Source organism: Exophiala viscosa, assembly GCF_022695815.1.
Source record: "Exophiala viscosa unplaced genomic scaffold EDD37scaffold_10, whole genome shotgun sequence".
In the NCBI taxonomy this organism is placed as follows: domain Eukaryota; kingdom Fungi; phylum Ascomycota; class Eurotiomycetes; order Chaetothyriales; family Herpotrichiellaceae; genus Exophiala; species Exophiala viscosa.
The window spans coordinates 127,354-141,623 of NW_026944362.1; the positions used below are offsets into that span (position 1 = coordinate 127,354).

Genomic DNA, 14,270 nt, shown 5'->3' on the forward strand with positions numbered 1-14,270 from the left:
ATTCTCGACAACAAACTCCAAACTCTACCTTATGAAGTATTCTTCTCGTAACAGCAACATCAAATCAACTCCACATTGCATTGTCAGAAACATATCGCCATATTGCCATATTGCCATATTGGCATTACCTTTAGCAGACTAATTGGGACGAGGAGCATTGTTTGTACCACAGTCGCGACCTTTTATCTTTTTCATTGGCACTGTGAAGCATTCGACGACATCATACCTCACCCCCACATCCAAGTCACCGGCTGGCCGGAACACTGAAGGGCAACGAGAACCACGGTTCTGCCAACTCACTATGCGTGTGCGATAATCACCACGAGAATTGATTGATTATGGACCTTCATCCCAGGCACATATTTTGTCAACACCATGGCCGATACAGGAGGAAGGGACTGGCCATCAAATCGGGGACGTGGCACCCTTCCACGAAGTCGCCCTACATTTTCCGCACGGACAGCCACCGATGACGCTGCTCAACTCATGAGAAGGTCTTCGTTTCCTACTCTATCAAACACTCAAGAACGTCCATCTACAGCTCAGGGCAACCCCAGCCCTGCTCAAACTCCCTCAAGGCCGACCACGGCACGTTCCGCGGCTTCAAGCCCCTTCTTGACCCGAACCGAAACCGTCTCCACTACAGGTGGTTATGGAACCTTCGATGGCCTCATTGATGACCAAACCACCACCCAGGGCTCTGTTCTGGACCAAGTCGTCACCCAGCAGGACCTTTCCAATGGCGCCGAATCGGCTGAGAAGGCCGCCTCGCGCAAGATAGGGTCGTTGCCGCGACCTGTGGGTGGTACGGACAAGCTGGGCACTTTCTCCGGAGTGTTTGTGCCCACCAGTCTCAATGTGCTGAGTATCCTCATGTTCATCCGGTTCGGTTTCATACTCGGCCAGAGTGGAGTCCTTGGTATGCTAGCAATGTTGATTATTGCTTATGCTATCAACCTTCTCACCACCATGTCCATCTCTGCTGTCGCCTCTAATGGCACGGTCCGGGGTGGAGGGGCCTATTACCTGATAGCCAGGTCTCTCGGTCCCGAGTTCGGTGGCGCCATAGGGCTAGTCTCCTACGCTGGCTTTGTGTTCAACACGGGTATGAATGCAGTCGGTCTGATAGACTGTCTTATCTACAATTTCGGGTCCAACTCTGGTGAGTGGGCAAACACTCTACCGGAGGGAGGTTGGTGGCAGTTCCTCTGGAGTTCAGTCGTGCTCGTGGTTTGTCTGGCTATCTGTCTTGGTGGCAGTGCTATCTTTGCCCGTGCAAGCAACCTTTTACTGTTCGTGCTTCTTCTGGCCACCTTCAGCATACCTTTCTCGGCGATCATTGTCTCTCCTTTCCAGGCGGACAAACACTTCACCCGCTTCACCGGTTTCAGCATCAAAACACTGAGAGAAAACCTTATGCCTCATTTCACCCGGGGAGCCTCAGGAAGTCAACTTCGAGGCAAAGAAAACTATCAGGACCTCTTTGGAATTCTGTTTCCCGCCACGGGCGGCATATTGGCTGGCGCAAGCATGTCCGGCGACTTGAAGAACCCTAGTGAATCCATCCCTAGGGGTACATTGGGTGGCCTTGCTCTAACATTCATCTCGTATTCCGTGGTCATTCTGGGCATGGCTGCCAGTATCACCCGGGAATCGTTTTACAAGAATGTCAACGTCGTGCAAGACACAAATGTGTCGGGCATTTTGATCCTGGTTGGAGAGATCGCTACGACGTTCTTCTCCGTACTCATGGGTATCATCGGACCAGCCAAGCAACTGCAAGCGATAGCACGCGACAAGGTGATCCCTGGTCTCTCCGTCTTTGGTCAAGGTACTGAGAAGAGTGACGATCCCATCTACGCCCTTCTCTGCACTTTTGCTGTGGCTCAGCTGACCTTGCTGCTCGATATCAATCGAATCGCTTCCCTCATCACCATGACATATCTGATGTAAGCTTTTTCCATCAACATAGTAGACATTTATCACTAACGATCTACAGGACATTCTTCGCTCTAAACGTCGCAACGTTCTTGCTGAGGATCGGTTCTGCGCCAAATTTTCGCCCTTCCTTTCATTATTTCAATTGGTGGACTGCAGCGGCGGGTGCTTTGCTGAGCATCGCGAGCATGTTTTTCGTTGACGGGATCGCGGCGTCAGGCTCAGTATGTATCCTTTTGATCCTCATTGTGGGAATCCATTACACCACACCGCCGAAGCCTTGGGGTTCAATCTCAGAGGTGCTCATCTATCACCAAGTCAGGAAATATCTTCTGCGCCTCAGGACCGAGCATGTCAAATTTTGGCGGCCTCAGATCCTTCTTTTCGTCAATGACCCAAGACGAGGCTACAAGTTGATCCAATTCTGCAATTCTCTCAAGAAAGGGGCCTTATTCATCATTGGACATGTCATTGTCACGCAAAACTTTGGTGATTCTGTACCTGAAGCTCGCCGCCAACAAGCCGCGTGGAACAAGTTTATCGACGTCTCCAGGATCAAAGCTTTCGTTAATGTCGCCATATCCCCGTCCATAGAATGGGGAGCAAGAAATATCTTTCTGTCTGCAGGCTTGGGAGGCATGAGACCGAATATTGTTGTGTTCGGATTCTATAATCTTCAGCAATTTCGAAATGAACAACCTCTCGTGGACGTGCCTAGTCCTCCTCCAGAGCGAAAACACGGGTCCGTCAAGAAACGACGTTCCAGCAGAAACATATTGAAAAGAGAACTCCCCACGGATTCCTGCTATATCGAGAAACGTACAGACGTCCAGAGCTATGTCATGGTGCTGGAGGACATGATTCTCAAGCTGAAAACCAACGTGGCCATCGCCGCCGGATTCGCTGATTTGGAGCTACCGAAAGAAGTCGAGGAAGTGACTAAGAAATACATCGACCTATGGCCAATACAGATGTCAGCGGAGATCACTTCGGATGAGGAGGGTCAATCTCGCAACCTTCTCACGACCAACTTCGACACGTACACCCTGATCCTTCAACTGGGCTGTATTCTCAATACTGTGCCTTCATGGAAGCGGGTGTACAAGCTCCGAGTTGCAGTCTTTGTGGAGTATGAATCCGACGTAGAAGACGAGCGGGTCCGAGTGACTTCCCTCCTCGGAAACTTACGAATTGAAGCCCAAGTGCTGGTTTTTTGGCTTGCTTGTGGCGCTATCAAATCTTACAACTTTGTCGTCAATGGTGAAGAAGTGGAGCAGGAAGTTCAGGACGAGGTCAATAAAGTCTTGGAAGATGAGGTATGGTGGCAGGAGCTTCAGGTACTCCGTGGTCAAGCACGCTCAGGAGACGTCAGTGCCGTTGAAGCGCTAACCATGGCGGATGATATCGTTTGGCCCAGCCCGTCCTTCAATGGCAGGAGAGAAGCTTCCGTGGTCCGACTTGAGGGCCTAAAAAAGTTCCTGGCTCGTCCTAGGAAAAGGTCTTCTCTTGGAAATCTGTCAAATCTTGGAGTTAGTCTCTCCATGAGGACATCTCGCCTAGATGACGACATGCTCAGTCGACACGCATCTCACCCTAGCGACTCCGAAATGTCCCAGTCGGACGAAGATGAAAGCGATGAGGACGGAGACTCAGCAATCAGTCGGTCAGAAGACGAGGCAGAAGATGAAGAATTATCTCCGATGGGGCTCAGATCTCCAAAGAAACCCAAAATGTCTTCAAAGAAAAGCAGCCTGGCCAGTTCCAAGAAACGCAGGCGGAGGAAGAAAAACGTTGAATCCGAGGAAGAAGGGCCGTCGAGCATGCATACCGCATTCCAGGACTTTGGGGAAAGCGATCATCGAGGCCGTACCGACAGCATTCTCAGCAGGGGCGATAATTCGCTGGATACTGTGTCACCACGTAGCAGCTTGCAGCTTGGGAGTTCGAGACGAGGCACTTCACCAAATTTTACGTCAACCCCTGTTCCCTTGACAAAGGTTGCGAGCGAGGAAGGGGCTGGCCCTTCCATCATGTTTGCCGATACTCCGCGTCCTCCTCGCCCGAAGGTTGTTGAGGAGGCCCCGACGAACGGTCGGTCCATCTATCAGCGAACAAGGGAGACTAGTATTCGCCCCAAACCTACTTCCGGCTATCCTGCTGCAGCGTCGATTCCATTGTCTTTTAATGACCTTCCAAGCCGAGCACAACATCTCATCCTGAACGAGCTGATCTCTCAGAACAGCGAAGACACGGCAGTCATCTTCACAACATTGCCTGCTCCGGTTGAAGCGACCTACAAGAGCGAGACTGATAGCTTGGGGTACGTCAGTGATTTGGAGGTTTTGGTTGGTGGACTGCCGCCAACTTTGCTTGTGCATAGTAACAGCATGACTGTTACCACAAATCTATAAGTGCATTGGACTGTCGATTGCCGATTGGCTCCAAAACAGACCAAGCATTCCTGTCCTCTCTCTTCACGGACATACTTTTCTTGTAGTACATATGCGATTTAATCTTCAATACCATTTCATCCCGGACGACATACAGCTTCCAAGCTGGTTCGACTGAAAAGTCGCCCGTGTTACGCCCAACGCCTGTTGCCATGCTGTCGAACATTCCGGATAGTCCGGACCCTAGGCCGGCCGTTGATTACCTGTGTCCGCTGTTGCGATATATCAATCGTGACCCGTAGCACCTCATGATCTCTAAAACCTTTCGACCTTGTTGAGCTTCCGTGCATTCTTTATCTGGCTTCTCGTGTTTTGTCCTCGGACCGGTAAGTTCATGGCATGTCGTCGACCTCTGTAGGTACCCGTGTCCCTCAGCCGTTGGATATCCTGCTGAATCTGCCGTCTCAGGTGATTTTCGAGTTTCATTGAGTCGAGGTGCGCCGTCAGATCTAGGGTTTGGGTTTGCGACAGCTCGCCGACCTTGATTGTCTCGTGTAGATGGAAGCGTGACATGATTCGTTCGCGTGTGTGAGAGCCCACGCCGAAGAACGTTTCGAGGGCGCGCTATTCAGTCCATTAGCAATGCACGAGCAGATATAGTCGGTAACAGTCCCTACCCAGAGGAACCGATGTTCGGGGAAATTGACCCCGAGGATGAAGACCTTTATATGTCAGCGGGTTCACACACTGGGCAATATAGATGGCTTACCATGATGCGCCCTCCTCCGCCTCAGATATCTTTGCGTACAGGAGTAATGAACCGGATCTCTCGCGCGAAAGACGGCAGAGTCAAAAAGTGAGGATTGGAATGGGAGCGGAGACGAATCTGGTCGAATAATGCGCCGCTTTTATGCCGGTGACGGACTACGCAGTGAACCTAGGGTCTGAGACAATGTGTCCTCCGCATTGAAGTCGCAGCAGTATCGAGCTACCTACCTTGTACTTGTCATACCCCTCGAACCTATCCGTCGACAGTCACGAGGCGTCAATGTTTTTCGAGATGGCTAATATCCAGCGAGTCATCATCTCGCTCATGGTCATTTTGACCGCCACGTTCCTGTTCATGGGCCAGACCGCATCAGCAGCCAAGGGTCCCAAGATCACGACCAAGGTCTACTTCGATATTGAGCACGGTGATGAGCCTCTTGGCCGAGTTGTGCTTGGTCTGTACGGCAAAACAGTCCCCAAGGTAAGCTGTCTGCAGGCAGTTGGGATCATCCTGAGTTAACATCACGTCTTTTTTGCAGACTGCGGAGAACTTCCGTGCATTGGCAACCGGCGAGAAGGGCTTCGGTTTTGAGGGATCCTCTTTCCACCGTGTCATCAAGAACTTTATGATCCAGGGCGGCGACTTTACCAGAGGAGATGGAACTGGCGGCAAGTCGATCTATGGGGACAAATTCGCAGACGAGAACTTCAAGTTGAAGCACACCAAGAAGGGCATGCTGAGCATGGCCAATGCTGGAAGAGACACAAACGGCTCGCAATTTTTTATTACTACGGCCATCACAAGGTACGACCAAGCTCCTCTCTGATTATGCTCTTGCCTAACGACTATAGCTGGCTCGATGGTAAACACGTGGTCTTCGGCGAGGTCCTTGAGGGCTACGATATCGTCGAGAAGATCGAGAACGTTCCCAAGGGCGCAGCAGATCGTCCTGTCAAGGGAGTGAAGATTGTGAAGAGCGGAGAGCTGGAAGTTCCTGCGGAAGGTATTCACGCCGAGCTCTAGATTTTGAGGGCGGGTACTGCTCTCGGATTGCCGTGTCCAGAACAGCTTACTGAGACATTTCAACAGAGCCTCTTTACTCGGACGCGCATCCCTACTTCGAAGGTGAAGTGGAGGAGCCGGTGTCGCCGGTGAAGGAGCCTGAGACCGAGCTGGAGTCACCAGCAAAGGACATCCCTGCAGCGGCGGACACATCCTCCCCTGCCGAAGCCATGGCCACTCAAGCGTACGTTCAGAAGGCAGTGTTCTTCCTTTTGATCATTGCGGTCGTCCTGTTTGTGGTCAGGCGGCGCAGGGCTGGTTATGATAAAATGGATGAGAAAAGCATGGCATAGACGAAATGATGAAAATAAAATAGTGCTTGAGGTCAGGCCTCGGATGTTCCTGGGCTGAAAGAAGGACCTTGTTTCCATCTAAGCTGTCAGTGACGCTATCGCCTTCACGTGCCCGTCGTAGAGATGTGAGACCGACTGCCCCATGTCCGACAGCATCGTAATCGCCATCTTTAAAGGCCACCCCAGTATGATGATGGCCCATCGCCACTAGCCCCCCTGGAAAATTCAGTATTTGGTTAGGCGCGACTTGGCGGTCGATTGTTCCAGAGAATCGCCGCCTTACGCTGACTGGTTGGCCCTCAATGTAGTGCCTCCAAGGCCGCAACGAAAAAAAGTCTTGCCTGCGCTTTTTAATTGACAGACCTCCTCCTCTTCCACCACCTCACGAATTTCACAATTCACATCACAAACACTTGACAATCATCATTGTTTTTCTTGTTCAGCCTTTCGTTTCATTTTCAGATAGACTTGGAGAGGCGTACTGTGTCTCTCTCCTATCTGCGGACACGAAAGCATCCTACCAAACAGCCTCAGCAATCTTCACATTAGACGCCTCAACCGTTTCATTCAACGAAGCGCATCGTCCAATTCGTCGATTTCTTTTCACGATCACTTCGTCATCTCGTGAAACTTTCTGAGACCTTTACAAATCGTGAGTACATCTCGGCCTGCTCCTGTTGGCGTGGTCAAACTTTCACCTGCCTGTTGGTTTGAGATCACAAACACACCGCTTTCCCCGACTCAAAGAAAGATCCTTCTGGAAATTCCGTAGAACTTCGTGCCTTTCTTCGCGCGAAGCAGTGTCTAACATCTCTTTTCTCTAGCTATCACTCAGGTTCATACGAAAAACACCCAACATGGCTGATTCCTTGAATTTGAATGGTCTTTCCCTAAACGACTCCAAGCACGCTCAAGGTGGTCCTGGACCAATGCCTGGAGGTCGCTCCGCCTACATTCCTCCTCACCTGCGTGGCCAGGGTCGCGGTCCTCCAATGATGGATGGCGCTGGTCCTGACCCGGCTGCTGCTGGTCTGAACGGAAGTGCATGGGCAAACAACAAGTAAGTCTACTATGACTCTATATTGGGACGAAAATATACTGACTTCTCAGTAACAGCAATGGCAACTGGGCGAGTGCTCAAGATTTCACGCCTGCACCTGCTACTGGCGCACCTGGTCCCGTCCCCGGTGCTGCTCCCCCAGCGGCTGCTCCTCAAGCCAACGGCTGGGCTGGCCAGGGCAACTCTCGTCCTTTCAATCCCAACGCCTACGGTGCTCCCGGTGGTGGCTCTCATGATGTCCGCTCATATGGCGGCGGTGGCGGCGGTCACTCTGGTGGTTACGGTGGTGGCTCTGCTCGTGGTTCAGGAGATGGACAATGGCGAGATGGTGTACACGTTCCCGGCCCTGCCAACCCCAAGGTCGAGCGAGAGTTGTTTGGTGTCCCGAACGATCCAACCAAGCAACAGACTGGTATCAACTTTGCCAACTACGACGATATCCCAGTCGAGGCTAGCGGTCAGGACGTCCCGGAGGCCGTCAACTCCTTCACCAACCCGCCACTTGACGACCATCTGATCGCCAACATCAAGCTTGCGCATTACGCCACTCCCACACCAGTGCAGAAGTACTCTATTCCCATTGTCATGGGTGGAAGAGATCTCATGGCTTGTGCTCAGACTGGTTCTGGCAAGACCGGTGGTTTCTTGTTCCCCATCCTCTCTCAAGCTTTCCAGACTGGACCTTCAGTCAACCCTGCTGCTGGTGGTAGTGGCTTCCGTCAGCGCAAGGCGTTCCCTACATCTCTGATCCTGGCTCCTACACGTGAATTGGTGTCTCAGATCTACGATGAGGCACGAAAGTTCGCTTATCGCTCTTGGGTCAGACCATGCGTCGTCTACGGTGGCGCTGACATTGGCACTCAACTGCGATCCATCGAACGTGGCTGCGATCTGCTTGTTGCAACCCCTGGCCGTTTGGTCGATCTCATAGAGCGAGGTCGTATCTCACTTGCTAACATCAAGTATCTGGTTCTCGATGAAGCCGATCGCATGCTGGACATGGGTTTCGAACCTCAGATCCGTCGCATCGTCGAGGGTGAAGACATGCCAAACGTCCAGAACCGTCAGACACTCATGTTCTCTGCCACCTTCCCACGAGACATCCAATTGTTGGCACGAGACTTCCTCAAGGAGTACATCTTCTTGTCGGTCGGTCGTGTTGGTTCGACTTCCGAGAACATTACCCAGAAGGTCGAATACGTTGAGGACCAGGACAAGCGCTCTGTCTTGCTCGATATCCTGCACACCCACTCTGGTGGCTTGACCTTGATCTTCGTCGAGACCAAGCGCATGGCCGATACCTTGTCTGATTTCCTCATCAACCAGGGATTCCCAGCCACTGCCATCCACGGTGACCGCACCCAGCGTGAACGTGAACGAGCCTTGGAATTCTTCCGCAACGGTCGCTGCCCAATTATGGTTGCCACTGCTGTCGCGGCCCGTAAGTAATCCCCCATGCCTATCCTCCTTCCCACACTCCTTCGCGTATTTGTTGTTTACTCTTATGTTCATTTGCTTACTGACTTCTCCTCTAGGTGGACTTGATATACCGAATGCCCGTATCCCCCTTCTTGCTGCTCACCGACACGATTTACTGACGATTTGTAGGTCACCCATGTTGTCAACTACGATCTTCCTACCGACATTGACGACTATGTTCACCGTATTGGCCGTACCGGTCGTGCCGGCAACACTGGTCTCTCGACTGCCTTCTTCAACCGTGGCAACCGTGGTATTGTCCGTGATCTCATCGAACTCCTCAAAGAAGCTCACCAGGAGCTGCCTGGTTTCTTGGAGAACATTGCTCGTGAGAGCTCTGGCTTTGGTGGTGGTGGACGTGGAGGCCGTGGTCGCGGTGGTGCTGGTCGCGGTGCAACTGCCACTCGTGACATGCGTCGCGTGGGCGGTGGTACGGGAGGCGCTGCACCTTCTTATGGCGGTGGCTTTGGCGGCTCTGGTGGATACAGCGGCGGCGGTGGCGGCGGCAGCGGTGGTAAGTCCCGGCTCGTTTCCCTTTCTCCAGGCGCAATATTGACTTCTTCAGGCTACGGTGGGGCTCCATCTTGGGGCGGCAGTTCCGGTGGCAGTGGGGCCTACGGCGGGGGCTATTCCGGTGGTGGTGGAGGCAGTTATGGTAACCCAGGCGGTGGCAACGGACCATCTTCCTGGTGGTAGATGGTCAGCCAACGGCGTCCTCACTCCGGCATACGACATTTCCGTTTCTTCTCAACATGGCGTTTTCAGTTTCCTTTCGACCTTATGCACTCGAGGAGTGCTCCGGTGGTACCAGAGCAACGGGCAGGCGTTTCTGCATGAGCCTGCTCCATTCGAACTACGACCCAGAGCACACACCTTCGAGACGAGTTTACCGAGCACAGCATGATACAAGATAGATAGCGTTGACTTTTCCGATTGTTTTCCAGATACCCCAGCATGTCGAGCATCCTCATACGGACAGAGGACGGACGATGTGTGCAACTGACCGCACACATTATGGCGTCGGTTTTGCAACGAAAGAGAGTGGACAAGGCGCAACAGCTCCCTTCCACGGGATGATGAATTTCCAACGAGGCCAAAGGGGCCCCTCAACAGCAAGGGGCCTAGATGATGGCTTGGTGACGAGATTCTTGTTTCTTCCACACAAAAGTTATTCGCGGTTCGCTCTCTTTCGAACCTATGGGACATGATGATAGATAGAACTTTCGACATGAACAATCAAAAAGGAGCTTGACGAGGCCGGCTGGACGGAGGGATGGATCTACGATTTGCAAGACTCAAGAAAGATACTTGCACATGTGGATGTCCCAAGGGGTTTTATGTCTAGCACGGCTTCGATGAGCTGTTTTTCACGAGACCACGAGGAAAAGGTCTTCGCTGGCTGCATTAGATCAGGCTTGCTACTAGTTCACAGAAGTGATCACTGATCACAATGGGAAAAAAGTTGTTGTTTTCATCTTGACTTGCTCGTATGATGTTGTGTGAGAGTGGACTGGATATCTCCCACAGTACTCCGTAATAGTGAATCCACTCAGTGTCAGGTACACTTTGTATAGCGTCGGATCTATCATCTTATGCCCGTCTATCACCAGTGTGGGGTAAGCTGGTCGGCCGCAGTCGTCCGCTCGTGTCAAAGACCTTGAAGAGACATGTACCTTAACATCCCTTGGTGTTCGGCCGACCAAGGACCATAGCATGAGGCATTATCGAAGTTTTTGACATGATTGGCGAGGTTTGAAACAATATCCAGCCATCACAGCTTGTTGAGGGCCATTCCTGTTTATCGGCAACCCCCTTCAGAGGCTAGCAACCGGCAAAGGCCACACGAAATGGGAAGGTGGAGAAGCTCTGTCCATTCATTTGCCAAATCGGAGAAAGAACCATCAATGAGAGGGCAGCGGTGTGTAACTACTAAGTACCATTAGATGATCATGGAATAGCTACTGTGAGTAAGTTCAAGGGGGATGGGAAGGGTCCATGTCTGAATGGCCATGAGGAGTCGTGGCTCTGCAAATATGTCAAAATACTGTAGCTGCTCCGTGCTGGCACTGCTCGCACTACTGTACAATACTGAGTTTACGAATCTCAGAATCCTGACGTCGGCTAACTTTAGACTTGGTCGTGAACTCATAGCTAGGTACCTAGGTGAACGTAGACTATAAATTGACCGCATCTTCTTTTCCTTTCAATTCCTGAGCTTCTCTTTCGTACTTCACACTACGTCCAATATCTCCAATTCCCATCTCGATCTCTTGACCTCACTTCACCTACTTCCATCCACCATCGTACACTCCAGCAACCATGGCCGACTTCTTTGCGCCAGCTCCTGAGCCTGAGACAGAGCTCGGTCGGTACAGAATCCTGTCTAGTACTGCCGGTGTCAGAGTATCGCCATTATGTCTGGGTGCTATGTCCATTGGTGACGCATGGTCTGGGGTATGTTTTTGCCAATCCCGTGGAAACCAACTCCGATGGTCGGGTTGCGATCACCAATCTTCCAGAATACTCACTGACGAGATCATTTTTTTAGTTCATGGGTAGCATGAACAAAGAGAATTCGTTCAAGCTCCTGGATGCGTTCTACGAGGCCGGCGGCAACTTCATCGATACTGCTGTAAGTCAACCTCATGTGCTTCCCCTACCACACGCCGAAGCATGACAATCGGATTTGTTCGCGGCTGACAATGAGACCAGAACAACTATCAAGACGAGCAATCAGAAAAATGGCTTGGAGAATGGATGCAAGAAAAGAAAAACCGAGATATGATTGTGATCGCCACCAAGTATGCCATCCCCCAATAAAGCGAATAAAATCAGCCGTGTAGAGTGTTGTAACTGACGGTGCAACCCAGATTCACAACATCTTATCGCGGCTATGAGCTGGGCAAAGGCAAGACAGTCAACTACTCCGGCAACCACAAGAAGAGCTTGCACCTTTCCGTCAACGACTCATTGAAGAAGCTCCAGACCGACTACATTGACCTTCTGTACCTTCACTGGTGGGTAAGTTGAGGATCCCCGTCCTTTTTCCCGCTGTCATTCGTCATACTGACACTCCCGCCAGGACCACACCACCTCGATCGAGGAAGTCATGGACAGTCTCCACATCCTAGTTCAGCAAGGCAAAGTGCTATACCTCGGTATTTCCGACACTCCAGCGTGGATTGTCTCTGCGGCCAACACCTACGCCCGCGCCCACGGCAAGACCCCCTTCAGCGTGTACCAGGGCCGATGGAACGTGATGCTCCGCGACTTCGAACGCGAGATCATCCCCATGGCCCGCACGTTCGGCATGGCCCTTGCACCCTGGGACGTCATCGGCGGCGGTAAATTCCAGTCCAAGAAGCAAATTGAGGAGCGCAAAAGCAAGGGCGAAGGTCTGAGAAGTCTGATGGGCGGCGACCAGACCTCTCAGGAAGAGAAGATCAGCGCGGCGCTGGAGAAAGTGGCCTCTGAGCACGGCGACGCCAGTCTCTCGGCCATCGCGCTCGCCTACGTCATGCAAAAGACCATCAATGTCTTCCCCATCATTGGAGGACGCAAGGTCGAACATCTCAAGGACAACATCAAGGCGCTCAGCATCAAGTTGACGCCCCAGCAGATCGAGTTTCTGGAGAGTCAGACCAACTTCGACGTCGGATTCCCGAGTAACTTTGTCGGCGCGAGCCCTGCGCAGACCGGTGTGAGCTCACACCTGGTCATGACCACGGCACAGATCGCATATCCGTCCCCAGCGAAGACTTTTGTCAAGGAGTAGAATATGAATTGGCTTATGGGGAACCTGCTACTGCCGATCAGGCGAGCGAGGATCCGTCCTTCCACCATGAATACTGTCTACATGGTTAGATGCACAAAAAAGTCAGGATCTCTGGTTCGAGCCTAAGGCGCGCCATCCGGGCGTATTGTCAGGGACATCAGCCTTGCATATTGTAGACTCAGGCAGCCAATTGACTAATGATCCGTCCTGGTGATTTGCACGTGAAAATCCATCGCCTTCTAGTGTTTAAAGAATGGTGGTGCGGCAGGCACGAGGCTACCCACCGTTTCTTTTGATGTTCTCGTGGTACCGTGTGTCTGTCTACCCTACCATAAAATGAACCTCGTAAGAAAACCGGAGACAAATCCTCGAATGACAACAGACTGTTTGCTCGACATGGAAGCATTGCAGACATGTGCCTTCCTTTGTCCGTCGATCCTACTTTGTGAAGCCATGCTAATCGGACAGTGCGATTGTGCGGCCTACTATTTCAGGGCCGCACCAACAAAGAATACAACCAGCAAAACAAACGAAAAGGGATCATTGTCTGGTTGGAGGGTGAGTCAAGTCTTTCGGGCCGCTTTCTAGCCATGCTGCGAATATTTGGTTCAGTGATCGGATTTTTCTTTTCTGTCAAGGACTTCGAGCCACAGTCGGGAGGACCAGGTTTTCCCACTCTTTTTGATGACCACGATCTACCCTATATATCTTGTCCTGTGCTCGGTCATCATTTCACAAGCCAGCAGCCTCTTTGCGATGCGGTGACCAGAACCAACGCGACTGTTCTCTCGTTCCCTCCTCGAGCTCGAACCCCTGACCACAGCCCTCTCCTCAAAAATGTGTAAGACCGTACAATACGTTTGGCTGTGCAGCCACGCGGCAACGAAGCGCTTCCGGAACAGTATCTGCGACTCGGCCGGCGTGCGAGAATGCCATATTCAAGACGCTACGACGGTCGTCGGACATCCATGCGAAGAGTGCATCAAGCGACGCGCATCGATGACATGGGTCGGCAATGGCTCCGAGTATCCTGCCCTCGACGATGACTGGTACGTTCCCAGCAGGTGTTTCATCGACGTCGGATTTCGGACTTTAGATCCCTTCCAGGAGGACAAATCCAGAACTTCGACACCACGTACATCGGGAGCTCCTCATGACGACGACCAAATCCCACCGGAGATGGCAATACCCCCGCAGTCAGCCACGCTGACATCGCCCACGAAGAATAAAAGTTTGTGGAGACGACTCGTTGATCGAGTTACTTCCTGTGTTGAACGATTCACCACCAGAAGGAGGTCGGGGCCCCTATCGAGTCCCTGTTGTGTGGAAACGGCGAAATCCCGCAAATTCGTGTTTGGTCGGCTGGAGGACCCAGGGAATCGTTCGAGTGGGCATTATGGCAGGATCCTGGAAGATCATTGCCAGTCGCCTTTTTGAGCTGGTATTGGGATTTCGACGATCCTGATGATAGCCTCATGTCGGTTCTTGATGACTTTGGACGGCA

The 14,270-nt window shown here is 52.0% G+C and overlaps 6 protein-coding genes across 6 annotated transcripts; 5 read left to right on the forward strand and 1 right to left on the reverse strand.

The window, feature by feature from the left end:
- Positions 1 to 375: 375 nt before the first annotated feature.
- On the forward strand, positions 376 to 4,722 carry EDD37DRAFT_672887 (solute carrier family 12 member 2; the record flags this gene model as incomplete). The annotated part of the gene is made up of 2 exons (XM_062819462.1): positions 376 to 1,949; positions 2,000 to 4,722. 2 exons carry the CDS (start codon positions 376 to 378, stop codon positions 4,347 to 4,349), a joined length of 3,924 nt encoding a protein of 1,307 aa, XP_062667157.1. The 3' UTR covers positions 4,350 to 4,722.
- On the reverse strand, positions 4,644 to 4,949 carry EDD37DRAFT_568415 (30S ribosomal protein S13; the record flags this gene model as incomplete). The annotated part of the gene is made up of 1 exon (XM_062814187.1): positions 4,644 to 4,949. A coding segment is annotated over one exon (306 nt), but the record flags the coding sequence as incomplete, so codon positions are not given.
- Positions 4,950 to 5,245: 296 nt separating this feature from the next.
- EDD37DRAFT_637662 (cyclophilin-like domain-containing protein) lies at positions 5,246 to 6,809 on the forward strand. Its single transcript, XM_062817049.1, has 4 exons — positions 5,246 to 5,577; positions 5,636 to 5,901; positions 5,949 to 6,100; positions 6,187 to 6,809. Exons 1-4 carry the CDS (start codon positions 5,377 to 5,379, stop codon positions 6,450 to 6,452), a joined length of 885 nt encoding a protein of 294 aa, XP_062667159.1. The 5' UTR covers positions 5,246 to 5,376; the 3' UTR covers positions 6,453 to 6,809.
- A 500-nt stretch (positions 6,810 to 7,309) lies between these two features.
- On the forward strand, positions 7,310 to 9,687 carry EDD37DRAFT_659113 (ATP-dependent RNA helicase ded1; the record flags this gene model as incomplete). Its single annotated transcript, XM_062819019.1, has 5 exons — positions 7,310 to 7,512; positions 7,569 to 7,639; positions 7,670 to 8,943; positions 9,121 to 9,505; positions 9,557 to 9,687. 5 exons carry the CDS (start codon positions 7,310 to 7,312, stop codon positions 9,685 to 9,687), a joined length of 2,064 nt encoding a protein of 687 aa, XP_062667160.1.
- Positions 9,688 to 11,140: 1,453 nt separating this feature from the next.
- Positions 11,141 to 12,934, forward strand: EDD37DRAFT_110305 (aryl-alcohol dehydrogenase). The gene is made up of 5 exons (XM_062809200.1): positions 11,141 to 11,445; positions 11,540 to 11,623; positions 11,704 to 11,792; positions 11,862 to 12,012; positions 12,074 to 12,934. Exons 1-5 carry the CDS (start codon positions 11,311 to 11,313, stop codon positions 12,764 to 12,766), a joined length of 1,152 nt encoding a protein of 383 aa, XP_062667161.1. The 5' UTR covers positions 11,141 to 11,310; the 3' UTR covers positions 12,767 to 12,934.
- Positions 12,935 to 13,478: 544 nt separating this feature from the next.
- Positions 13,479 to 14,270, forward strand: EDD37DRAFT_110381 (uncharacterized protein). The gene has a single exon (XM_062809203.1). The coding sequence runs from the start codon at positions 13,604 to 13,606 to the stop codon at positions 14,201 to 14,203; it is 600 nt and encodes a 199-aa protein (XP_062667162.1). The 5' UTR covers positions 13,479 to 13,603; the 3' UTR covers positions 14,204 to 14,270.